Genomic DNA, 26,814 nt, shown 5'->3' on the forward strand with positions numbered 1-26,814 from the left:
TAGTATGTGCTGTAATAGTTTTTAAATTGCTGCCCTCTTGTGATCAGAATTTAGAACCAAGAAGAACGGGAATGTGACACCCACCCATTTTATGTACAGGAATGTCTGGGTAACTTGCCATTGCAACTGTTGTGTGGGGTTCTGCATTAAAGAGCTAAGGGGAAGAGAAAGAAAGGATGCTTGTTCTGGAAAGATCTCACAAAGTTTTTATTTCTTTCCACTGTTCAGCCTGTTTCAGCATCAGCTGCACACATTTTGGGTGAAGTTTGCAGAGAAAAACAGGAAGCAGCTATACCTCTTGTCAGGCTTTTCTTACACTATGGCAGAATTGTGCCTTTCATAAGTGCCATTGCGAACGCTGAAGTGAAGAGAACTCAGTAAGTACCAAAAAGCAAATTGCTAAACATACCTATTCTGCGTTAGCTAATGTTAGGATCCTCTACTCGCTTTCTATAACTATGTAGTTTCAAAAGAAACTGTTGGAGTTTTTCCTGTTCCTTCCAGCTGAGTGGCAGAGTTCTTCATAAACACATTCATTGCTGTGAGGATCTGGTGCGTTTGATTTTGGGAGAAGTTCCCATCGTGTTTTGTGAAGTCTACTTGCAGGTCTATTGTAATGTCTGAGAGCAGGGATTTTTACTCTTCTCAGTCGTAATTATTTATTTCGTGATAACTGTGAAATCCTACATTACCTTCAGTTGTTCATATGAAAAAAATTCAGCTTTATAGTATGCTAATAAATCATCTAGTGCTGAGTAAAAGTGTTGATTGAATTTGTTCAAAACAAAAAGCAAGTTTCTTCTTAGTCATGAATATTTAAGGCAAGCTGTGTATCTACTCTTTCCAATTAGAGGGCTGAGGAACAGAGATGGGATGGGATCTGTCAGTGCATAGCAGAAAACAATTTTTTTTTTTCTGGTCACTTCTCATAAGTCCATTGTTTGACTTGCTGGTGTGCTGACAGTTTAGTAGTGTGAGATCTAGTGTTCCCACCAGGCAGGTCCTAAAGAACATTTGTTGCCACAAGCCTCGTGCCTATGTCAAGCTCTTGACTGACAGTAGAAGAGACAATTGGGAGTCAAAAGGAATTACAGATACTGACTCTAAAGTAACAGCTTCCTCAGTACAAAATAAAGTCTTTGTGTGGGTTGGCTTTTTTTTGGTGTGTCTGAGGGATAGAGTGTTTGTTTTCCTTCCTTGTAGGTAGGTGTATTTTTTTCTGTGCTGCAGGTTGGCTGAAACAGCTTGGTTGCTGCAGTTCGAGGAAATTTGCTGCTCCCTAGTCAGTCATGTTCCTGTGATAAAATGGTGAAGATGGTGTTTGTTTTCAGGGCTTTCTGGCATTTGTAACAGGCAGTGAGCTTACTTTTTTATGAAACACGATGAATCCAGCAAAGTAATTCATCCTGTTATTCACTCCTTGTAAATGGTTACAACTGTAGTAAGCTATAAACAACAGAAAAGACATTGGTGTCTGTACAAGACCAGGCAAATAACTTCATATCCAAGTTTGATCTGCTGTCAGTAGACCCAGGAGATCATTGGTTATGTACCTGTCTGCATAACATAAATTGCTATACGAGGAATTGCAGGTAGAAAATTAATATGAAATTGCTTGCATTCTCAAAATGCAAGTAATATTAAAAAAAAGTACATGATAATGCAGCTAGCTACAGCTTAACTGATTACAGTGGCCATATGTCTAGTACAAGAATAATTCGGTGCAAGTGGTCTTTCAGAAAAAAGTGAGAGTCTGCATGGCATCAGCTATCCATACAGTTCTCAGGGCAGAATTAGGATCTGCACTGTGATTAATAGTGTTATCACAGGGCGGTGCTGTATGCCTCTTAGAGATGGCTATGTTATTGGAACTGGTGTTTTAATCTCCCTTCTAGCTTACCAGTACTCATTTTGTAGGGGAGTGTAGTATGTCATGTGTAATGTCCAGTGCTGTTGTGGGACTAAAATCGCTGCCTCCTTCCCTTACTCAAATTAACAGTGTTCAGTAGCATGTGAAGGGGTGCATTTTTCCCGGTTTATGTTGTAAACCCCTCTGATTTGAGCCTGTGTGTTGCCATAAGCGTGGATAGTGCACTGAGCACACTGCACTAATACAAAGAAGGAAATCTGTATTCCCTCTGGACTTACCATGATTACTGCTTTTCTCTTATAACCTGGAAGTACACTAAATGCTATGTGACTGCATTTAATGGCAGGTTGGTGTCAAAGGGAGGTTTTGTTTGTGCGTTCAAACTCAGATTTCCATCACCTTTCACCGCTTCTTTTATTTCCCTATATTAGCAGTTTATTACAAAGAGACTAAATTACAGAAAATTGTTCAATTCCAGAGATCCAAACACCATTTTCAGAGGAAACTCATTAACTTCCAAGTGCATTGACGAGACAATGAAACTGGCAGGGATGCATTATCTGCAAGTTACACTAAAGCCAATTATAGATGAGGTAAGAGCAGTTTAGGCTGTTTATTTGATAAAATGTCACTGTAAAAGGCCTTCAGGGAGCAGATACTGTTTATTCCTTCCCATTTTAAGATCACGTTGTAGGAATAATGTTTAAAAGCCTGTTTCTACGTTAAAATCCTGTGTGTTAGTTTAGCCACAGCTGAGTCACCCAATTCAGAAACAGATGGATTGTATTAAAGGAAAAGGACAGTTTCCATTTCTTTAACTAAATCACTGTTTTATAAAATCTAATGTTTATTGTTTGTGAGAAATTAATAATGTAATAACTTAGATGAATAAGAATATATACAGCAGAATGCTGCTAGGAAGCTGTAAGTAATACATTCCATCCAGTGGGTATACAGGAATAAAATTATTCTTAGATAACTGCATATGTGATGCATGTATTGTAACAGTGGTTTATTATCTATCCAGTCCAGAATGGTGAGTGTGGGTATTTTAGTGCAGTAATTGGGCAATACTTTCAGACCACAGACTTCCTTTAAATTATTTGACAGTTTCAGCTGTTTTAATATTTCATCAGAATATGTCAAGTTTTTAAAGAATATAGTTATGCTTTCAAAGTGGACTATTTTGGCAAAATAGGACTTTTCTTGAACAGCCTTGCTTCAGAGAATCTAATGAAAATTCTTCATTTCAGTTAAAGGGTAGAATGAATTAATGGTACTTTTTGGAAAAAACCCAACGATTGCATGTAATTTACCATTGATGCTTTGTCAAAAGAAAAAAATTACCATTTATAAAGTTGGTTTTTGCCTTTTACCCCCCAAAAATGAACAGATTATGCTTTTTACAAAGCTTTTTCTACTTGAAGGTAGACTGGTATATTAATTGTTGGCTATATTTTTTTTCTAGATCTGCCAGGTCCATAAACCTTGTGAAATTGATCCTGTGAAGTTAAAAGATGGTGAAAACCTGGAAAATAACAGGGTATGCGTTAGATTTTGAATATATAGTCTCTGTTTACACTATCAAGTTTAACTGAGGTCCTCAGATGTTTGATGTTGCAAATAATTTTTTCATTAATTAGAGTACACTGGAAGCTTTCTTAACACTACCAAGTGTTATAACTAGTTTACAATGGCTTTACATTATGCTATAAACACAATATCTGTAGAATATTAATCACTTCTCCCACTGCCGTTGAGGACAAGGATGACTAAGCCTGTAACTCTACTGATGATACAGCCGTGTCACTTGATGTTTGTTTTTGATAGGAATAATATTTTTACTCTTGTACTTGAATATGTGGATTTACCAAAGAGAGTATCAATGAGTGTGAGTTTTTTTGCAAATATATAATGTGAAAGTGAGACTCTTTAATGATGCCATTATGAATAAAACCAGGAATGATATTTCTTTCCACGGCAGAAAATTATACTAATTTTGTCATAATCATTGCATTTTTCAGGAAAATCTGAGGCAATATGTTGATCGCATTTTTACTGTAATTACAAAATCTGGTGTAAGCTGCCCTACAGTTATGTGTGATATTTTCTTTTCACTGAGAGAATCAGCTGCCAAACGTTTTCAAGGTGAGTTTCTATACATTGTTTTATTTTACATAATTGATAGCTTTTAAATGTAGGTGTAGTCTAGCCATCTGCATGATCCATGATGGATTTAGTAATTGAACAGCAGCTTATCCAAAATACCATTGGGAGTTAAACATATTTCAGAGGAAAACAGCATTTAAAAAGCATTATGATGGTATGTACTTACAGTTTCAATATTTGCAAAGTATGCTCAGTTTTCGAATATTGAGGTTTTTGTAATGGCTCATTCTGCGGACTCCATGCAGCTGAATTATTTTCTGTTCACACGTCAATCTCTAATAAAGGCCAATCTATAAATTATTTGAGTCATTGCAAGCTCATTGCCCTAGGAGGCCCATGTGCTGGAAAGGTTTTCTGACTGTCAAGAGAGAATTCTTTCCGCTCCCTCCTAGTTGTTTTGGCTCTGTGAGAATGAGCAGGTGATATAAACCGGAATTGAGCAAAACAACCAACCTATATCTTTTCATGAAGGGAAGCAGACTAACAGTAAGGAAGTTTTAGAAAGAATAATACAAGTTCAGCTTTTAAACAGTCACTTCATAGTACAGAAGCTCAAGCAGAAAAGCATTGATTGTGCTGTTGTGGTCTTATGTAGAAATAAACAAGTAAGTTGTATTTTCTGTGATTACCAAATGGAATAGATCCATTAGGAGTCTGTACAGCACTTGTGCTGGGGGCTATAACTAGATAACTGAGAGTTGGCCTCTGCGCTGAACATTTCATAAACTGTGTAAGTTATTCATCATACTTCAGTTGCATAGATGGAATAGCAGAGGTTTGTATGAAATTCCCTGTGCAGTGGAAAAGTGAATGTTTTTCTCTTTGAAGCCTGTGTCATGAACTTGCTTCTTTTTAAAAGGCTGTCATTGACGTTGCCTTGGTTTATGCTGGGCGATCTCTGGCTCCAAATCCTCCATCATCAGTTAATCCTGTAACTCACAAATATATACATTTCCAGCACATGCTTGAGTTAGCTTTCTGAAGGCATTCTGATAATTTCAGAAGGTTTTAAGGAAGGATTATTGAAATGCTGAGTAGGGGTCTTTTTTTCAATAGGTGACCCAGATGTGAGGTATACAGCTGTTAGCAGCTTTATTTTCCTGAGATTCTTTGCCCCTGCCATTCTTTCTCCAAACCTCTTTCAGCTTACACCACACCATCCAGTAAGTACCGTATCAATTTTTTTCTAGCTATGTATATGGTTCTGTCACCACAGTCTGTCTATCAAGATTCTTTCTTCAGTGCTTTTAATAGCCTTTGGGAGAAGTACCTTTGTTAGTTCGAAGATCTGCTATGTCTGTCTTGGATATGAAGCGTGTGTTCAATGTCTGTGTATGTGAAAAACTTCGTAGGTAGGGGAAGAACAGTGACGTTTAAGGACAAACAAGGTCCATGGTCTAAGCTTCATTGGAAAAGATGGCCACGGCTTCATTTGTGCCACATTATATTAATGCTGGATTGATTGTCAGCAACGTTGGAATTTTTTTGTATGTTTTGTATTTTTTATAAGCAACCTGTCCAAGGCTTTTAGTAGTTGTTCTTATTGAGAGTGGGGAGGACCTGGACAGTCTTTGAGATAGAAATTTCTATTTTTGTTTTGTAAGTGATTGCTTTTGGTTCTCTGAAGAGCAATAGGGTAGCTATGAAGCATGATGACTTAAGAGTCAAAATGCTTTAAAAATAGCAACTTTTTTCCTCTAGTGTTTTATTGGGTCTTTTATAATTTTATGTTACTCTTCTGCAAGTGAAGTAACAAAGAAGAAATGTAGTTTACCTTCCTCTATTCCATATTTTAAATAGTTAGCCCATATATTGTTCTCTTTCCTAGGATCCCCAGACTTCTCGAACTTTGACGCTTATCTCTAAAACCATTCAAACGCTAGGCAGCCTATCAAAATCTAAATCTGTAAGTATGCCATTTTCATTTAAAGGCTTAATTTAGGAAAGTGATTATCTTTTTTTTTTTTAATCTTTTATCACTCATTGTAATTAATCTTTTAAAATGCTTGAGTTGCACTAGGCTTATGCAGAACTGGTTATGTTTGTTTTGATTATAAGCCTCTCATGCTACCAGGAAAACTAAATCTGTCTTAATCTGAACTAGATTTCAGTAAAGCAAAATTGTGTGACCAACCTAGAAGTCTGTTTCAGGGCTTTTCATTCATTCCTTCTGGAAGAAAGATAGTGATCAGGAAAACCCGTGAAGCCTCTGCTTGCCTCTCGTACATGATAGCAGCTCTAGAGGGCTTTACAGACTTTTTCAGCATTTTAAAACTCAACTGAGAAGAATTACTCCATAAAGGGAAGCTCTATGCTTTTCTTTTCACTCCAGTTCAGTTTTCTGCCAGTTGGTGGTGAGGTGAAATCTAGGTGGCCATGCTTTCTCAGGAAATGTAGTGACAGGACAAGGGGTAATGGTTCAAGCTGAAAGAGGGTAGATTTAGATTAGATATTAGGTAGAAATTTTTACTGTGAGGGTGGTGAGGCACTGGAACAGGTTGCCCAAGGAAGCTGTGGATGCCTCATCCCTGGAGGTGTTCAAGGCCAGGCTGGACGGGGCTTTGAGCAACCTGGTCTAGTGGGAGGTGTCCCTGCCCATGGCAGGGGAGTTGGAACTAGATGATCTTTAAGCTCTCTTCCAACCCAAACCATTCTATAATTCGGTGGTGACTCTATGCTCTTGATGTTTGACTGAAATAAAACTTGCATACCTAAGACACCACAATGCTATATCTGGTGATAATTTATGGTCACTGGTGGTCTAGTTAGGATTCACACAGGCAACTGTAAATGAATCTGTACCTCAATAACGAATCCTTCGAAACGATAGAATTCTTTCTCTCACACCTTCTGTCATCTTCTTTTAGGAGCACGTTTAAAAGCCAAAGCAGAAGCTTGACTCTTCTGAAGAATGCAGTATTACCTGTAGTAACTGAACATTTGAAATGCATTCTGCTACCTTTTTAAAAGAAGAATTTGGTACTACTGAATGTGTGCTGTATAACATGAAAGTAGAGCTTTGCTTATTTTACCTCTGGGGAGAAAAAAAAAACCCATCTGCAGTGGCTTGCAGTCTACTGTTGTTAACAATAATATTTTCTGTATAAACTGTATTATGATATGCATGGTTTTGGCTTTGCATTTCAGGCCAATTTCAAGGAATCCTACATGGCTACTTTTTATGACTATTTTAATGAGCAGAAATATGCAGATGCAGTAAAAAATGTAAGTAATGCATGTGAATGTTCTGAAAATCCTACTGTGTTGTTGAAGCTGATGCTTGGAATCCTAGAATGTAATGCGTACTGTTTGTAAACCAGGAAGCATGTGCTAGAAAAAGCAGACTCCTGATAACTGTAATATTCATGAAATTTGTATCAAACTATGTGCATGTCAATAGCAGAATCTCTTTGGATCTACTTCTACTTAATAATTGGTTTGGATTAACAAGTTGCTGCTTAGAGCTTGAGACGTGCATGCTTCGTAGAATGCTGCAGAAAATTGCTTAGTCCAAAAGGAAGTGAAAGATACATGTAACAAAGGAGAAGCACAAGAAGTAGTGTTGGTCATCTGCAGTTTTTCTGCTTAGGAGCACTTGTGCTATTTTTAGTTTACAACCCAGGAAACCTCCCAAATTCCTCAAGCTTCTGCCGTTACCTTCTGTTTAACTACTTTTACAATATTTTCTTGTAGCGCTCGCTGTGCTGTACAAATGTTAAAGATTTTAATTTGGGTAGTATGGTACTGTCATTTTTATCTATGCTTTTTGTTCACCTTTTAGTTTCTAGATTTAATTTCATCTTCGGGAAGGAGAGATCACAAAAGCATAGAGCAACCTATTTTGCTTAAAGAAGGGTAAGCATGCATGTGCAGCAAAACCCTCTACGTGTGTGCTTGCTACTGTTCTAAGGCAGCTATCTTTTTTTTTTTTCCCACCATTTCTATTCCATCCATGTGTTCAGAGAAGAATGTAGGAAGATTCTTGTGTTGCTATTTCTACTCTCTGTGGCTGCTATAGCTGATTTTAACATATTTTCATTTGATTTAAACATTTTCATTTAATTGTGTTTTGAAATAAGCAGAGGAAAAAGAAGCCTGTAGAACTTAATTAGCACAGCTAAGGCAAAATAAACTTAAATTAGCATTGTGTTAAAATCAAGTTGTTGGTGTGTTTTTTTTTTTTCTGAACTCCAGTGAACAAAAGCTGTAAAATTCCACTGTGAAGGCAGATAACTGAATACCTTGGTGAGGGCAAAGCCTGCAAATGGAATTTGCTTTTGCTGCCTTGTAAGATCCAAATGCTAATCATTATCATGGCCATTTCAAGGCAAATTTGTGATGCATTTGGAACGGTTTCTAGTTTTAGTAACTTTCCTTTTTTTGGAAGCATGTTCCATGTGCCATATTAGTTTTAGAGACTAATTGTTGACATTTTTTGTGTTAAAAAAACAGAGTTGTTAAGAATCATCTAAGTGCACTGTTGAAACAGCTTCTTTGAGCTGGGAGAAAGAAAGTGAAAAATCCAAATTCTTCCTGTCAGAGCTCAGTAAGCTGAACTGCTGCTTGAAAGTAAGCTTTCATGATAGCTCTAAGTCATGCAAAAGTTAGGGTTTCGGTGAAAACATGACTACCCCTTCCAGTTAACCTCTGCAGTTCACTTCTCTGATGAGCATCTGTCCCTAGGAAAAAGTTTGTCTATTTTAATTCTGTACATTTATCATTCTTTTGTTTTTGAAAATAAATGCATAGTTTGTAACATTTTCCCTCTAACTCTAAAACATTATTTTTTCTGCCTCTGTCTTTCTTTTGCTCCTGTCTTATTTTTTTCTGTCTTTTCTTGCTCGGCCTGTGGCTGCTGTTGTAAGGACTCTTAAACTAACAGTAAAGAAAGTTGATGGTAATAGTTCATGCAGGTAAGACAGTAGGGGCAGTTGGTGCTTTGCTGTAGCTGCCAGCTGACAATATGTGTTTCCTTTGCAGCAGTAGACTTGTCTGACTTTGGGGAGGAAGTACTCTGTTGAACAATCCTGACATCCCTGTGTAAACCCAGCAGAGAACATTTTATCATCTATTTCTCGATGTTGACCAGCTTTTTTTTTTCCTTTTTTTCTTTCCTTGAAGCAAAAACCTGCTGTAAATAGAGAATAAAGGACTTCTCTCTGTAGGCAGAGGCTCTAGGAGACGCTGAGATTTGCTTAATATTGACTTCCTAGATACCAGTGAACTCACTGGAAGTGATTAAGAAGTGGCCGTACATTTTCTAGGCACTTTAGCATTCATGTAAATTGTTCTCAAGGCTAAGGGCTGGCCTTCAGCTGCCTGTTTTTCCTGATATTTTGCGTTATTGCCATGTAACATCATGGGAAGTGGGTGGGAATTTTCACAGCCTTTGACTTGACTCTCCTCCAGATTGATTGGCTGGTTAGTGGGGTTTCTGTTTGCCTTTGCAATCTGTTTGTTGTTTTTTGGTTTTGTTTTGGTGGTTTTTTTTTTAATCTGTCTTTGCTTCTATTAAGAGTGTCTAGATGGAAAGCTATAGCATATGTACTTTTGAGTGAACATACAGTACCAAAGATTAGTCACTAGCACTTGGGTTTACTGGCATTGATCATGCCATCACTGCTTAACAGCTATCTATCTGCCTGGTTCTTTCCAAAAGGAAGAGAATTAAAAGGAGAACTAGTCCTGCTGTTCTTGTAGGTGAAAGGGGCATGCTGATGTTTATGAGAAAGGCTAAGGCAGATCCAAACTCAGGTCTACCATAAACATGAGAACAAACCAACCACTCAGCACCGAAATGGGTTTAATCTTAGAGTTTTTTTTCCCTTTGTGCTTCTGACTGTTTGCTCTGACTCCGCGCACATTCTGTGAATGTTAGAAACAAATAAATCCTTTAAATTGACCTTATAACTTCTATGGCTTTGAATGCTTGTCACTTATCTGTGAGAAATAGAAGCACATTCTTCTCTTGGCTATGTCACCTATCAAGAATTTAATTGGAAACGTGCTCTTAGCTCTGCAGTATGGAGTTTGTATTTTTCAAAGAGGGCTCTGTAGGAGTTTGCAGTTTTAAGTCACCTTTTGAGTGTTGGCATGAGAAGGACAAGAAACTTAACCTGACGAGCATATTGCCCAGCCCAAGGATATCTGCTCTTCCCTTGAAATTTGCCTTAACCTTGAAATATGAAAACTGCCACCAGTGGTGATGACCTAAATAATATAATTTTATTAAATATTATTCAAGTAATCTAAGAATAAGGATTGAGACAGTAACTCTCTGACTGTTTTAAGAATGAGAGAGGTGTGTAACTGTAATTGGTTTAAAAAAAATAATCTGTTGCCGTATAGAGTCCTTGTCAGCTTTTACCCACATGACTTGAAATGGGTGGCTGACACCAGCCCAGCTGGTTATGAAGCAGTCAAGATTTGCAGGTACTTGGGTTTCTGTTTGAGCTTTAAACAGACCTGCGGTTTGGTTGGATGCAATGTAGTTGTTTCTAACTGAAGATACCAGAAGCCAGAAACAGTATTAGCTGTTCTAAGTGGTTTAGCTCTGCTATTGAAAATCTTTGACAAAATCATTTGCTGTTCTCTTGGTGTGCTCTTTGTGCTCTGTAGTGCCTTCCTACTTGATAAAAACTACTCTGTAGTAAGTAGTTTTACTGGCTCCATTATACAATTCTGTATTTTGCACAATAGTTAATGTAATGTGTAGAGCAGCTGTTATCAACTCTGTACTGTATATGCATACACATTTTTTTCCACCCAAAGTGATGCTGAAAGTCACCGGGCTTTCTAAAGTCACCTTGAAGCTTTTGGATTGATTTAGTGGTTAGGAAGGTGCTGGATGCATCACAGTTTCTTGTAAGCTAATTCAAGTTTGAAATTAATTAAAACTGACAACTGACTAAATGAATGCCCCTCTGCCAAAAAAAGGTGGAGCAGGGGATTCTAGCTTTCAGCCATCAGATTGCTTTGTGTGTTACTGAAAATGGGTTTCCAACCGCAGCCTCAATCTGCAATTGCAAATGGTGTGGAACATCCTGGTTTTGTTTCTAGAGCTTGGGAGTGACTAAAGCATGTAAGGGTACAGTCCCTGTGCTCCAGAGGCCTTACACCTGTCTTTTAACTATTAAACATACTCTAGACCTTTTTAGCTTTCTCGCAGCTTTGAAAAAAATGACAAAAAAAGCTTGTAGAGTTAACACGTCAAGCTTAGCAGAGCCTTACTAACCATGCTCTGCCCTTTCTTGCTGTAGTAGGAAACCATTTAGCTGGATTTGTAACCGAGGAAAGGGCACAGGCTGCAGTTCAGCTAACTAGAGCCCTTATATAGACTACAAGTCAAGCTACGTGTCTTGCCCTTTTCTAGGTCTGGCAAAAGGACATGCTTAACTAACAGATGCACTAAACCTATTCTAACGTGACTTTCCTTGCCTTGTCAAGACAAGGCCTCAATAATTAGAAAACATTGTGTGTTCCTTCCTAAAGCTTTGTAAGTGCCATCGTGTATGTGTGTATATATATGTATATATGTGTAAATCTATATACATAAATACATGTTTTTATGTATGCATATATTTCTATGAATGTATATATAAAATCTGTATATTTTAACAATTGTTGTCCTGTTTACTAGGTTCATGATCAAGAGAGCACAAGGAAGAAAACGCTTTGGTATGAAAAACTTCAAGAAGAGATGGTTTCGCCTGACAAACCATGAGTTTACCTATCAGAAAAGCAAAGGTAACAAAGGTTTGCCAGTCTTTTTTTGATACATTAAAGTGAAGATTAAACATAAGGATTGTGTAAGAACAGAACACTGAGATCTAGATCTGTAACTGTAGAAGGCACAGTGCAGGCAAGTCTGTCAGCCTGTATGTTCTTGCCCTTTTTCTAGTATGTCTGTACTGACTGTTAGAGAAGCTTCTTGGACAGCACGGTACCCTATAAATTAGCAGAATATATGATAATATTTGTCTAATATCAGTTATCAACATCATCTATAGGTTTCAGGGTTACCTAGTAGATTATCCAAGGAAGCAAAACTCAGGATACAAATACCATACACTGGGATCCAGGTTTTTATCGAACGTTCTCAGATGCATCTCAGCTTGTTCTCATGTATTCTGTAGCATTGGCACAACTGGCTGCAGTAGGCAGGGATTTGCCTGCAAGCTTTGAACTTGCAAAAATGTGTTCACTTTATGTTGCCTAATATCAGGGATTTTGCTTTTCACAAATTGTTCCTGTCTGTTCAGTAGTACACAACAAATACTACTTCCTTTCATCATAAATACATAGGGAGTGAGAAAGATAAGGAAACATGCTCAGATCATGCCAGTCATCATTTCACACTGAATTTTAAGATCTTACATCACCAACTCTGCTGACAGGAATGATTTCTTTCATTGTCACCTTCTCAGGAAATACACTGCATCCTGCTGCAGTAGTCAGCTTCTAAGAGGTTTGCTAGCATAACATAGTGCATCTGAAAACAGAAATGAATTTAAGATAAAACTTCAGGACTATGTTAGTAAAGCCCTGCTGAGTGAAAAATCTTTTTCATGTTCAGTAAAAAGAATTTTCAAAGGAACAGAATCAGCCCTTAGAATAAGGGCAGAGGGTGAAGTTGAGTTGTGAATAAGTTGTTCAGTATCTGTGTGTGTGTGTGTTCTGCAGGTGATCACCCTCTGTGTAGCATTCCAATTGAAAACATTCTGGCAGTGGAAAGACTGGAGGAGGAATCCTTTAAAATGAAAAATGTAAGTAGGTCATCTTCATTAATTTACTTGTTAGGCTGGTCTAGATCCACCAGCCTAATCGCCTTTTTCCCTTTTGTAACCTGGGTTGGGTTTCTATTGAAAGATGTACAACCACAGCTGCTTGTTCTGTATATAGTAGCAGGAGTTTCCAAAAGTACAGCCCATTCAGATTCTTAACAGCCCAGTCAGCAGTCCTTGGGTTTCGTGATCTGCAGCACACTCAGTACTGACTGCTGCTGATCAGTTGTCTGGGCCCTGTAATGTCAGACACAGGTAAGATAATCGAGTCCCTGCCCTTTCTGTCAGATCTCTCTGTTGGGAAGGAACTGGCTGCTTATAATTGTGAAGGATCATATCTTCTTTCTTAGCTATCAGGGTTTCTTTATTGGTTAATGAAATTGCATATATATGTGGGTTAAGTCATGTGCCAAAACAACATCTGTGCTGTGCCAGTATGGTTTAGCATTTTGATTGCCACATTAGGCAATAAAATACAGCTGTATTTCTCATGCATGGAACACTACTGCCTGCTTCTGTATGCAAGACATACCATCCATTGTGTAAGAACAGTTCTTAGACATGATCAGTTTAGGTGATGCTGGAAGCCCTTTTCATACTCTTCTGCCTGTAAAGCTGAGTACAGTCCTTAAAAAATTTTATTAAAAAACAACAACAAACAACAACAACAAAAAACAGCTGTGTTTGCCAGTTCTAAACCTGCATCTACTACACACTTCTTTATACACATAAATGTTTGTGACACTTAGGTTTTCTGTCTTGAAGTCATTCCTGACATCTACACTGCTTGTGGACACCATGCAGGGCAGTGCTCAAACCTGCCCTAGATATTAGGTTCCTCAAACAGCATTTGTTAAAGTGAAATACAATGCTTGAATCCCCAGTATTTTCTCTGTTCCAGGCATTATTTTGGTAACATGTCTCTCTCTCTTAAAAGATGGAATAAGTTTTAGTTCACTTGCTTCTAGAGCACATCTTCATCGTACTGTAGCTGCCTCTGGTGTTTAAAACTCATGTTAATTACATGCGCAAAAGCAACCAAGCTGCAAAATAATTTTCAAGCTATCCAAAGGCAACTGTAACGTGTGATGAACTGTTGCCCACTGTACTCTTCAAAATAACTAGTTTGAACTAAAAGTAGCCACACAGTTGAGATAAAACTTACTGTGTGGGGAGAAGGGCTGAGCTACAGTTCTGATCAGGTCTTCAATGACAGCAGTCTTTAACTTATGCTGAGTCTACTGGGCTAGAATGCATCCAAAGTATCCCTTTATTTTAAAGGTGTATTATAGGAAAAATATCCCTTTATTGCCAACATCAGGAACTGTGTGCTATTTTGGTTGCTTAAATTCAGTATTACATAGGAAATTAAGGTGACTAAGTCCATTCTGGGTAGTAAGGTTCAGGGTCTTTCCATAAGCAGTAGAAAATATCATTATCACCTTCCCGTGCTAACATATTCCCATTTATCTTGAAATACATAAATAGAACACTGCAGCAAGAACAGAATTCTCGGAACACCACAGCAGATGTATTTGCAATGGATATTCCATCATGGGTGCTAAGTGTGATTAAAGATCTACATTTTCTATAAATATTTTCTGTGTATCTGTGTTCTGAATTGCATGAACTGTGTCTTCCTTACTCCTGGTAAATCTGCCTGTCTGGCAGTAAGGCCAGTAGCTTTCATCTTCCTTAAGCACAGTTCGGGGGATGTAGGGGTGGCTTTCAGTACTGTTCAGGTCTTCTGTGTTGTTTGAGAAGCAACTGGTGGTTTTGGTAATGTCAAGGTCTTGCAACCACTTGAAATTCTTGGCTTAGTTGTGGGCTTCTCAGTAACAGTTGCCACATGTTAGTTCACTTAGATTGTATCCCCTTACACAAAGCCATACTCCTTAAATCTGTTCCTTTGTTGTAATGCAGAAGGCTCCATTTACCCCAGCATGACATTAAAATTCTTTTCCCTGTAATTCTGTGTTAAGGGAGAGACACACTCCTGTCTTCCTCCATCCTTCCTTCCCTGTTCCCCAGATTCAAATTGCTAGTTAACATCCTGAAAGTTTTATTAAAAGGACACTCTCTTTGGCGTGTGTTCTGGCAGTGCTGGACTGATCACACTAGCAGCTCCTACACCGCTCTTGTGTATTGCACCTTTCTAATTATTGTCTGACATCTATAAGGATACTAAATCCAGGGAAATGACTGTTGGAGATTTCTCTTTTCTGTTAGAAGAGACGTTGTAATTAAAAAAAACTGTTAGTTCACAAATTAGCAAGTATATTTGCAAGCTGCTTTGAAGGATGTGCACCTAAAAGTGTCACAAGGGAAGAAGAGATTGCACCTGATACCTCTCTGCAATATTCTTCCAACCAGCTAGGTGCAGAATTCAGGGTAATGTTTCAAGTCTTTGCAATAGACAGAAGTGAATTTCAGTTTTGGTGGGTTTTTGATGGGTTTTTTGGTGGGTGGGTTTTGGGGTTTTGGTTTTTTGGTGTTTTGTTTTGTTTTTTTGAGCCTCTTTTTAAAGTAGTGCAGAGAAGCCAGCTGTTTGGAAAATAACATTTCACATTATATGGGCAGTGTAATGTCTAATGGTTTCAATAATCACATGAAGAAGTAGAGGGGGAAAGGATAATTTAGGAATACCAGAGAGAGAGAGGAAAAACGATCAAAATTAAGTATTTCTAGAAGCTAGAGGAAATGAAGATGATTGACATTTGCCTTTACAAAATTTGCAGTTAAGATCACTGACTTGAACTTCAGTTATCTTCAGTGCACGATCAGTATAATCAAGCAATAAAGCTGTGCATCAGAAACTTGCTTCTTCAAGAGAAGGAAAACAAATGTGATTGTGCCACTTTAGGTTGCAAGCTGTTTTGAACAGGCAGGAGAGCTCTAGTTCAGATTTTCAGTACCCAAGCTATAATGCAGAATTAATGTGTAATTATTTGAACCACCGTATGGCAATTAAAGAGAAACTGTATTGCTGTAATTTACTAATAGCAGCTATAGTTGGGTGCAGAAGCGTGGAAGTTGCTAAAAGGAAAGAATCACACTGAAATAGGTGTTAAAAAGACTAGAGCTATGGCAGCAGTGAAGCAAAGCTGTCGCTGAGTCTGGATCCGAACTCTCCTTTTTCTCTTTTCTGCCCCCTGCTGACTAGCATTTTCTTTCAGCCTTGTGTTGGATCCCTCTGTCAGCCTTCCAAAATTTGGAGCTGCAGCATTACTAAAATTGCATCCCTGAGGCTGACAGCAAATCTTGTTGAGGCCCAACCAGCAAGGTGATGATATTAGCTGTTTGTAAATCATCTCCTGGAGGAACAGTATCTTACTCCTTGTACCAGGTCAAAGGTCTTGTTGTTTTAATGGCACTTTTGCTGCTTGGTTTTGCATTGAAATGTATTTATTGGTGCATTCTTTTAGTATGCTGTGGTTTCTCTTTAATAAATCATCAGACTGAGCCCAGGCCTTAGGTTCACCAATTCATTCTGGTGGTTTATTCCGTGGCTTGTTTCCATATTTGCAGATGTTCCAGGTGATCCAGCCTGAAAGAAGAGTCCTGTATATCCAAGCAAATAATTGTGTGGAGGCCAAGGACTGGATTGATATCCTCACCAAAGTTAGCCAATGCAACAAGAAGCGCCTCACGGTCTACCATCCTTCTGCGTATCTTAATGGCCACTGGCTTTGCTGTAAAGCTACTGCAGATAATACTCCCGGCTGCACACCCTGCACAGGGTAAGGATTGGTAACATGCTGTTGGTCTAGGTATTGCCAGGGGGTGCATGTGTCTCTGCAGTGTGACTTGTGGGTATGCAAGCACCAAGAAGAATCTGTCAGGTGCGCAGGCATCGTGGTGTTGTCAAAGGCCATCTTTATGGCTATTTCTGATTTTGTCAGTATCTGCATATCTTGGTCAAAATGTTGAAATTTTTAGAGTTCAGGACATTGGTAGGAGTTGACTGTGGGATAAGATGCTTTGGTTCTGATCATCTGTCATTAGTAAAAATGTCAGAAATCTCTTCAATGTCCTGTTTGTAAATTCCTGAAACAGATAGTCGTCTGCTTCTAGATTTAATTCTAAGTGGATCTTTTTCTAAGGGGCCCACTCATGCTCTCTCTGAAATGAAGAGTCTGGTTTGTAGGAAACTATTTGCATCTAAAATGAGAGAAGCAGCAAGTCTGTAGCCATAGTCACAGAATGCAAGACGTGTACGGTTGGGAGTTCAGTGCTTTGGCTCCTCCATCTGGTTATAGCAGACTTAAATCACCAGAATGCCTGGATACTGATAGAGTCCTCAAGTCAGAGCAAAAGTATGCTGAATAAATCAAAGCATAAAGAAGTTTGAACTTGTCTACTCTTGGGAAAAATAGGAAGTTTTGAGCTCCATTACATACAGTCTGTTGGCTTTCATGGGTACTCACTTTTACTTTCATCCTTGTTAATTGCTTTTTTTGCCATAATATACTGTTCAGCATATAACTTCTACCTCTCTTCCTGATGCCTTACAGAGGCCTACCAGCAAATATACAACTGGATATAGATGGAGATAGAGAAACTGAGCGCATTTACTCTCTTTTCAACTCCTATATGCCAAAATTGGAGAAAATGCAAGGTGAGGATGAAAGATCATTGCATCTCGAATACACTTAGCAAGGCAAAAATCCCTGTGGAAAAGTTGTATGATCTAGCTAGACCAGCCTTACAAATCACATCCTAGAACACAGTAGCCATTATTTAACTTGTTTCCCCTTCTGCTGTCTTGAGGCAGTTGTGTGAATTATTTTTGGTGCAGTGTGCAGTCTCATAGTCTGTACAAAGTTCTTTACATAATAAACAGTTGTCTGAAATAAGGTTTTAACCACAGCATCCTAAAATAGTGTAGGGACAGAGCATTGCTTGGATGCTCTGAATTGACAAATGAGAGTGTGCACTAAACCAGAAGTTTACTGATCCTGAAAAGAGGCACCAGCAAAGTTGAGGTTTCAGTGGAACATGGTTTTGTGTTACCAGAAGTCATGTGCACGTTCCCTGATCAAGATACCATGAACAGGTTGGGTACAGATGGTTTTCTCAGGAAGGCTCTTTTGGAATTATCAGAGAAAAATGACCTGTGGATGTCTGTGAAATGTTGAAAAGTTAAATGTGGGCTGGGAAACCCTCAGGAGCTGAGGGGAGCAGAGATGTGACATGAAGGATAAATGAAAGAAGAGACAGCAGAGGAAGTTAGTACTGGTAGGCATGCCAAGAAAAGTATCCGGTGTACACGGTGCCAGACTTGAAATCCTAATTTAGTACAGGGAGTGGCAGGGAAGCCTTCACTGTGGCACTGATCTTTAAATAGGATGTTATTTTATAATATGAGATTAGCCAGTGGTGTCAAACACACAGATTGGAAAGCACTTTAATCCATTCCTGGCCACTGTGCAATTGTAAACTGAAGATGCCCACCACTTCCGAGCTGTCTGAACCAATGCCCAACTTTCCCCTGTTCCAGATCCTCACTGCCAGAGCCAGCATCGAGTTTCAGTGTCGGGGAAAAAGGACACAGGTCTGGCACAGGCAGTGCAGCAAGGGGAAGATAGCTCAAAAGCTGAAACAGCAGTAAAGCTGGAAAGCTAGGGAAAAATAAAGACAAAGTAAGATCATCTCTCTCCCTTTCTGATACGCTCGTCTACAGTGCAGAAGTAGGTCACTTGGTGAATGTGTTGCAGATGTTCATGTGTAGTCAGTGTGCTGATCCCTTAGCCAGGAAAGCTTGCTGTTAGGATAAGAAAGTAGTATGACTTGCCCTTCCTTAGGATATGTCCTTAAGAAGGCAGCCAGGCAGTAGTCATGACTTTCAGCTTATGCTTGCTGTATGAATCTTTTGGGGATAATGTGGTAAAACATCTTCCATGACTACTTCAACCTGTACTTGTTTCGAGTTCAGTCTGTTGTGCAGTGCCATACTTGCTGCTTAGCTGCTGCATAGGGATGAAAACTGTCCTCCTGACAAGTGAATTCTTGACTTCATGCAGGCCAGCCCTGCAGCACAGTGGCAGAGTTAGGCGTGTGTCAGAGTTCCCAAAAAGCATGTTTGGGGTACTGCCAGTGGTAACTGAGATGAAAGCATTGCTTGGGCAGTAAAGGACAGCTTTACACAAGCCAGGAGCAGCTGCCAGGCTTGCTGTCCTTTCCTTATGAGACAAGGAAGGAGCGGGCGTGGGACAGCCTCTGTGCACCCAACAGCCCAGCAAAAGGACAGGGAACTTCTCATTCTGCCCTTGCTATTGATGTCAGCCACAGATCTGTGGTGGCCGTACAGAAGCAAACCAAGGAACTGTATGAACCCTGGACTGAGTATTTTTAGTCTGCTTGTCTCTCTTTTTCCCCCTGCCTATCTGATACCTATTCCTGTACTTTATTTTTTTTCTCCAGAGGCCTGTGGCAGCAAATCTGTATATGATGGACCTGAAGAGGAAGAATATTCTACATTCATCATTGATGACCCTAAGGAAACATATAAAACACTAAAGCTGATTATTGAAGGTGTTGGAACTTTAGAGCAGGAGCATGCTCAATATAGGAGAGATAAATTTAAGAAGACAAAATATGGAAGCCAGTAAGTATAATGGGTTGTCCAAACAGGGGAACAATCCGGGGAAATGGTATTTCCCTTGCTTATGTTCTGGCCTTCACTATATTCATGTTCAAAAAAGATTCTGCAAATATATACAAAGTAAGATTGTGATTTAGGATTGATATCACGATGTTTTAAATGACTGTATTTTTAAATGCTTATTTTTTAATTCCGTTTCATTCGTAAAAATAAGTGTGGAGGTTTTTTGTTGTCTTTATTGTTTTGGGGGGGGGGGGTTGTTGTTGTTGGTTTTGGTTCTTTTTTTAATTTTGTATCTGTGCTTCTGGAATGAGCGGTAAATACCAGAAGACAATGTATTTACCAGCATCTTTCAGTGTTGGTTTAAAAACGGAAAGAATGGCTGATACAGCCACATGACCACTTTTTGTACATGTAAATAAAGGGCCATTCTGTGCATGGCTGACAAAAACGAGGATCAGTTTAGTTCTTCCAGTTCAAGTAAGATGCAGCATTACCATTACAATTACAACCTTGAAAATCAAACTTAGGGAAAAGGTTTTGGCTGTTCACTTTCCACTGTGACATTTTGATGCCTTGACAGAAAATTCTATGTATTGTACTTTTTCCTTTTTTTTCCAGAGAACATCCCATTGGTGACAAGAGCTTCCAGACGTATATCAGGCAGCAGTCAGAGATCTCGGCGCATTCCATATGAAATGCAAAGGAAATCACAGGACAGTGCTGAAGGGTCGATCAGTGAAGCTAAATAGCAAAACAAAAGGGAAGCCACACATGTAGCAAAATGTATGGATAAGTGTCAAGCTTACAAACTTTGAGACTTGCTAAACGTATTCTCTTTTCAAGAAACTGTTATAATAGTTGCTATGCACTTTATTCATCTGGTTATTGACAGATGATAAAACTCTGCCTTCTAGGCAGTTGTTGTCATGTGTATTTTTAAATTTGCTTTGGTTTCTTGGAACCTAGTGATCAGTTCAATGATCAAGGTGTGTGGACTTCATCTTGACAACTCCAATGCAATTCCTTGTGTTTCAGAAACCAAGCATGCTGCTAATATGCAGCATTTTCTAGAATGGTTGTTTTGTTACTGTTTTTTGTTCCTGATTAATGTATATTATGTCACATCCCTGCGTGCTCTCTTAGGAAAAGCTTAGTAACACTTTTTGTGCCTGCGTTTAGAAGAGAAGCAGAGAAAAAACCCACTAATGTAATCTCTTGTGTTGTAACTTGTATTCTGAGCAGGCCAAGGAGCAGGCCTTTTGTTTTTGCAGCAGCATAATTTTTGATAAATGTGCACAATTTTTAATAGAAATTCAGATCTGAATGGTACTCTTGATATTTTTGAGATACAAAGTCATTTCTCCAGACACATTCAGCAGACTTTGGTTTTGAAGATGCAATCTCAGCGGTATAATAAAAGTGACTCTCATAAATATAAGTAAGAAAGAAATGAACTTATGTCAAAGCTACATGTCTCTTTTGTGCAGTCCAGTGAATGGTAATCTTTGAAAGTCTGCCGGCTGAAAGGCAAGGTAAGCTGATTTTTTGGCCTTTTACCACCACAGCGAGAATGACAAATAGAATACGAGTCTGGCAGCTGAGACATGCTGACTCCCAGGCACAAAAGCCGTCAAGATGGGTTTTCTCTGAAAGGATGTTTAAGCACTGGAGTCCATGCTATCCTAATACCACTTGCTTTTCTAGAAAATAGATTTGTACTTTTCCAAAAATGTTTTTAAATACTTTTTAAAAGAGACATGTTGAAGGATATTTAGTATATTAACACACATAATGGTAACTTGTTAATATTCTGAGTGTAGTGAAAATGGAATGAGCTGTGTATCTCACTAATACCAACAAAAGTCATTAAGGAGGGGGGAAAAAAAGATCTGCTAAATATAAGATATATATGTATGCTATTTAGTTGTACACCGTAACTTTCCTGTGTATAAGGGTCTGATTTAGGAACATCTAGCATTGACGGCACAGAGCCTGCGTGATGGACTTTAAGCTTCTGTGGGGTAGAAGCTAGTGTTGGTTTTAAGCTGAATTGGAACAGAAAGCATTGAACTATCAGTTTAATGTGAAGATTGCGTCCTCATCGCATCTGACGTGGTTTAAGATGCCTGAAGTACTTTGAATGCCTCTGTTTGTTAGTGATGCTCTTAGGAATGAGGTTTTCTTTTTGTTTGAGTATATAGTAGACCACCTCCTAGTAGATGATAAATGATCTTTTATTCATCTTCACCCCGCAGACTGGGGAAAAGGAAGTAATGAAGCATTGCAGAGATGCATTTTGGACTCCAAGCTTTTAGCTGCCATGAACTGCAATTTTTAACATGTATTTGTAACTTAATATTGTTTATAAAATACTAATGACCTGTAATGTGTGTTCTACTTGCCAATTAAAAGAAATGTTTTATTTCTGAAAACTGTGTGTGCATATGGAGTCTGTTTAGGTTTAAGAGGCCACTAGGGTGCCTGTTGGCACACCATCTGCTGTTCAGAGTTGGACCAGGGATGAAGATCCCTGTGACAGTAAACCAATCTCTGTTGGGCCTGCAGAGTCCCATCCTCGTTCCTCCTCCCATCCCCATTCCTTTTCTTGGGTCAGCATTGCACCCGTGGGACTCTGCAGTGAACCAGACTGGGCACCTGAGCCAGCCATAAACTACTGTAGCAAAGAAAGCAGTTATCACTCAGCTAGATCAGCATCTTGAACTGGTTCCTTCTGTTATTACACAGCTATTGCTGCTGCGAGAGAGGGGTGAGACCATGTTGAAAGGACAAGGAGGGAAGAGCTGAGAGTGCAGCACCCTGCATACATATTCACTCGTGGACATATGGAACCTCTACCCTTTGGAATAGGACCTTTTCTATGGCAAAACCTTGGTCATGCTGAGGTTTGTGCAAGTCAGTCTTCTGGAGTTTAGCAGTCCTCTCTGGATGCTCATGTGGATTAAGCTTTGGCTCTGAGATGTTGTGTGACAAGCAGCACTCACTGGTTTTGTTGGGGAGTGTTTGCCGGAAGGCTAGACAACAGCCCCTCTGGGGCAGAAAGCTGTTGATCAGCTCATTCAGTGTGTGTGAGTCTTGCTCATGTTCAAGGTAACTCCCCCTGCTGTATCGGGTGTCTCTGCCACCAGGACACAGACATGCATTTCTGAGAAACTACTGGAGAAGAGCTGCTGCAGGTGCACTCTAGCTGAGTGACAGTAGTAGTTTAACAAGTAGACCACAGCCAGGAAAGAAAACCAAACCGATGGTAGAAAACACGACCGGTGTCTTGGTGAAGGTGAATTTGACCAGTTATGCAAGTGTGTTTTTTTGCTGAGAATTTGTAAACCTTGTTTTAAAAACAAACAAGGTTTTAAGTACGATGAGGTAGTAAACTGACACAGGATTTGTAAGAAATGAGCAGTTAAATCCAAAATGACTGTTAGACCATTCCCAGGTCTGTCTCTTTTCCACTTAATCTCATCCAGTGTATACAAACATTCTGTTTTCCAGTTAACATGTCTTAGCTGAAGTAAATAGGAAATATTTGAAACCTGCTTTTCTTATGGAATAAAATTAACAGGGTTGGTGAGGTGGTTGTGTTAAAACTGGGCTTCCAATACTTGCTTAGCCTCTGTCTCCTGTCTGTCTGCAGCATATGTTTCTGATGTTATCTTCAGAAATACTCAGCAAATCCTGCCCACGAGATAGATGACTTGCTAGGGACACTTGGGTCAGCATCCCTTATATCTGGAATGAAAAAAATAACATTAAGGAAAAAAAAGCATAGCCATAAGTAAGCATGTCAGGTCAGTTTTCTTTCCTTTTCTCCTCTATCCCAGCCTGAAAAGTAAAAAACAAAAATGATTTTTTTGACAGGAAAAAAAAATTTAGACCTGGCAAGAGGACCCATGTGGCCCTGGTCTGTGTCCATTCCAGTTCAAAGGAGATGGTGTCTCTGGCCAGGCAAATGTCTATGCATTTCAGAAGAGTTCAGACTGGGAGATTTGGCGGTGAAACTGCACACCCAAGGTCAGGATTCCTGTTAGGGTTTCCTAAGGCAATGGATGGGAGCTTGGTTGACAGATAAAATCTTGTCACTTGTGCGTGTGTTCTCTAGGTGGATGCAGTAGAGATGGTGAGCAGCTGCTGCAGTGATGACAAGTCACTACTGGAGCCTTTTCATGCAGTGGCTGTTGTGTCTGAAGCCGTGCTGGGATGCAGTCAGTCTGGCAGCAGGGGCGACAAGACTTACATGTGCCAATTATGTTTCAAAGCTCTGTTGGCACCAGTGGCACTTGTTTCTTCACCCAGTAAGATTTTAATGAGGTCCGCGTATGGATGAGAGGGTTGAAGAACATGCTGCTTGTCTGGAAACTTCCATGTAAAAATCACCCAATGGAAAAAAAGAAAAGCATGGTGTTCCACAGGCATGGCGTGCGGTTAGTGCAAAGAGCACCCAGAGCCCACCACAGCCTTACAAGGCTCATGGGAGTAACCATCAGTGACTGCTGTCTGAGAAGCTGTGAGAACTTCTGTCTATGCGAGAAGCTGCTTTGGGGCTAAGGCTGTGCCATACAGCTGTCTGAGGTGCTTGAACACTGATGCGATTCCTGTCTCCGTTCCTTCTCTGCAGTAATCCACACAGTTTCAAGGATGTCATTTCAACATGTAATCGTGTAAGCACGCTTATAAAGGGCTGTGTGAGGAGCTGGCCTTGATAGCAGGAGAATGCATGAACCGTGCCAGTCCCTGGTATTAGCTCCAGGAAATGGATGCTGCAGGAGGACTGTGGTGTGGGGCAGTGTGTAGCAGCGGTTGGGACTGATGCCGTGTGGTGCTTGGAGACAAAGAAAAACATCCTCCCACAAGCCACCTTCTGTAGTCATTACAGCTAGAGACAAAGGCTAGCAGGCAGCCTGGGGAAGACATTTGTTTCTGGCTCTGAGCTAATGTTGTTAAACAGTAAATAAATTATTCCAAAGCCCGGGTGGGTACTGAAGAAAAGGCAAGGTTTTAAGACAGAAGTGCTGTATTCCTGTGTGTGTAAGATACTGGATCTGGGCTGCATAAGAAAAGACTGGAAGAAGTAATCATGGAGCAAATAATTGTTCTAGGTTCCTAAAATAACCCAAGATAAAGTAGGATCCCAGGAGATTCATCCTGAGGAAAGAAACCAGCCCTCCTGACTTCTGAACAAATCACACATGCCTTTCCCTTTCAATTCCCATTTTTCATCTGCTGCTCCATTTGGGTCACTCTGATTTACCTGAAATGTTCAAATCATTGAATTTATCATGTTTGCGCAGAACTATTACTTTTAACCACAAAGTTGCCTGCTGTTAGCACGTTTGCCTGCAAAGCTAATGTGGGTGTGTTAAACAAAAGGCTCACCAGCAACCAAGGCTAAATGTAGAGAATGTTTAAATGGTACAAAGGGAAATCGGCTTTTTTATTAGTTTGAAAATGTTGAATGCTGAATCTTACCAAAATCATATCCCAGATATACACAGTTCTGGTTAATGTTGAGGGGCCTTTGTGGTGTCTGACTAATTTACTAAATTCACTCAGCTTCTTTAATCTCTGTCACAGTTGTCATCATTGCACTGTCCTGCCCTAAAGCTGTCAAAAGGGAATAGTTTTTTTGTTATTTACTTGGGGCCATAACAAATGTACTGCCGGGATATGGGGTCTTACTCATATGCGAAAACAAGTAAATCTTGATAGAGGTGACAATGATGTGCAGGGTTGCCATCAGGTACCAGAGGTGTGAATAAATAAGTTTATTTGATTAAGAAAGGACCTTTGGATAAGTGTAGCCATGCATTTCTCTGGGGGTGAAAACTAAAACTGTAGTCATCACGTTTGTGTAGAGAAATCTGCTGACATGAATAAAGGAAGTGAACTTTTTAGGGGAAGAAAAAGGGAAATACTCACTTGATGAAAAGAGAAACTGTGCACAAAAAAAAGGCCACCCTGAAACACCTTGTGTTTTGCTTTCTTTAGCAAGTTTTTCTGTGTTACAGCTCAGCTATAGTTCCTACTTCTCATCCTCTCCAGAAGCCATCCTCTGGCAGCCGTGACATCCTATACCCATGATGGGAGTGACTGGAGAGGCTCACAGCTGAAAAAAGCAGCTTCAAAAATAGACAGGCTCATCTGTGATGTCTGGAGATGCAAATACTTTGCCTCCTGCTGAGCCACGGTGTTGTGAGGACATCCCCATGGTATGTTTTCTTTTGTGTTGAAGTCCCCTTAGATTCCTGGTCCCCCACCCTGGCTGTGGTCCAGCATCCCATTAATAGCACTGATGCAATTGCATCAGTGAAATAATTGGAACTTGTTGAAAGAGGGGGACATTTTGGAAAAACCTGGACCACCTATCTGACCACGTTTACAGCAGTCTCACAAACACTTGCATCAGCACACCTGATGAGCTGGGGACAGGCTGCCCCAGACAGCTTTACCACCAGAGCTAATGTGTCCCTAGCTATGGTCCAAATCCATTTGCCTCCAGCACTGTTCCACATCATGCTCTTGATCAGAATCACCAATGCACAATGCTGTCTGTGATATGACCTTCTGAGGCCAGTATTGCCTGCGTATATGTCCCTTCCCCCCCAAAATGCACTGTTCTTTAGGGGACCCCATCCCCATCTTAATCTTTTTCATTGTGCACGTGTGCAGCCTGGCAGCTGCCCAAGGCTCCTGCTGTTCTTCCAGCATGAGAACCGGCAAAAACAGAGACGTTCAGCTCCAGGATCTGTCTCTTCCTGCTGGCACAGTACCATGTTTCCTCAGGGTCTGCTGAGAAGCTGGACCTGTGATAGTTGCTCTGGCAGCCTCCCCACCAGCCCTTTGCTGCCTTGAATTCCCCTAGTGACCACCACCACAGGCTCAAAGGCAGTTTTCCCACTGGAGAGCTGGGCTTGAACCTTGTTTGTCTGAAAAATGTCATCCTTTTTCACTTCGGAGAAGTCCCCTTGGCATAATTTCTATTGGACTGGGGGAACGATAAGAAAAAAGCTCTCATACAGAGCAGTTTGGAGAGTCCTCTGAGGGTGCTTGGCACTGGTTCTCAGCAGAGGGTAGCTGGTGCCCTGGTTATTTTGGTGTCAAAAAGAGATGGCAGATGCTTTTCATTTATTTAGAAGTTGTGAGTGCAGAAGAGAGGGGATGAAGAAACTGGCAGGCCTGGGCAGGTAGTAAGAATCATCTAGCTGCATGAAGAGGAGGAAGGCATGGAAATCCTCCTGGAGACTGAAGGAAGGCAGGACTCATCTTCCTGGGCTGGAAGGGGCCAAATGCCCTCCTGGTGTTGGAGAGCCTGCTCGGCTCTGAGGGTGAGACCTGACACAGTCAATATAAGGCAAGAGCCAAGAGGCTTT

General features: G+C 40.0%; 1 protein-coding gene across 1 annotated transcript in view; it reads left to right on the forward strand.

The window, feature by feature from the left end:
• The window catches only part of RASA3 (RAS p21 protein activator 3), a gene marked incomplete at its 5' end in the record, with an annotated part of 22,876 nt that extends 1,356 nt beyond the window's left edge, over positions 1-21,520 (forward strand). The window contains 15 exons of the mRNA XM_010085268.1: positions 229-377; positions 2,349-2,463; positions 3,339-3,413; positions 3,895-4,018; positions 5,096-5,202; positions 5,868-5,945; positions 7,187-7,264; positions 7,821-7,894; positions 8,905-8,952; positions 11,679-11,785; positions 12,722-12,804; positions 16,351-16,562; positions 17,337-17,440; positions 19,246-19,429; positions 20,048-21,520. Of these exons, the coding sequence (XP_010083570.1) occupies positions 229-377; positions 2,349-2,463; positions 3,339-3,413; positions 3,895-4,018; positions 5,096-5,202; positions 5,868-5,945; positions 7,187-7,264; positions 7,821-7,894; positions 8,905-8,952; positions 11,679-11,785; positions 12,722-12,804; positions 16,351-16,562; positions 17,337-17,440; positions 19,246-19,429; positions 20,048-20,123 (1,614 nt within the window). The remainder of the gene's footprint in view (positions 1-228; positions 378-2,348; positions 2,464-3,338; positions 3,414-3,894; positions 4,019-5,095; positions 5,203-5,867; positions 5,946-7,186; positions 7,265-7,820; positions 7,895-8,904; positions 8,953-11,678; positions 11,786-12,721; positions 12,805-16,350; positions 16,563-17,336; positions 17,441-19,245; positions 19,430-20,047) is intronic.
• Between the last annotated feature and the right edge of the window lie 5,294 nt (positions 21,521-26,814).

The sequence above is a fragment of the Pterocles gutturalis genome, unplaced genomic scaffold (genome assembly GCF_000699245.1).
Source record: "Pterocles gutturalis isolate BGI_N339 unplaced genomic scaffold, ASM69924v1 scaffold41450, whole genome shotgun sequence".
In the NCBI taxonomy this organism is placed as follows: domain Eukaryota; kingdom Metazoa; phylum Chordata; class Aves; order Pterocliformes; family Pteroclidae; genus Pterocles; species Pterocles gutturalis.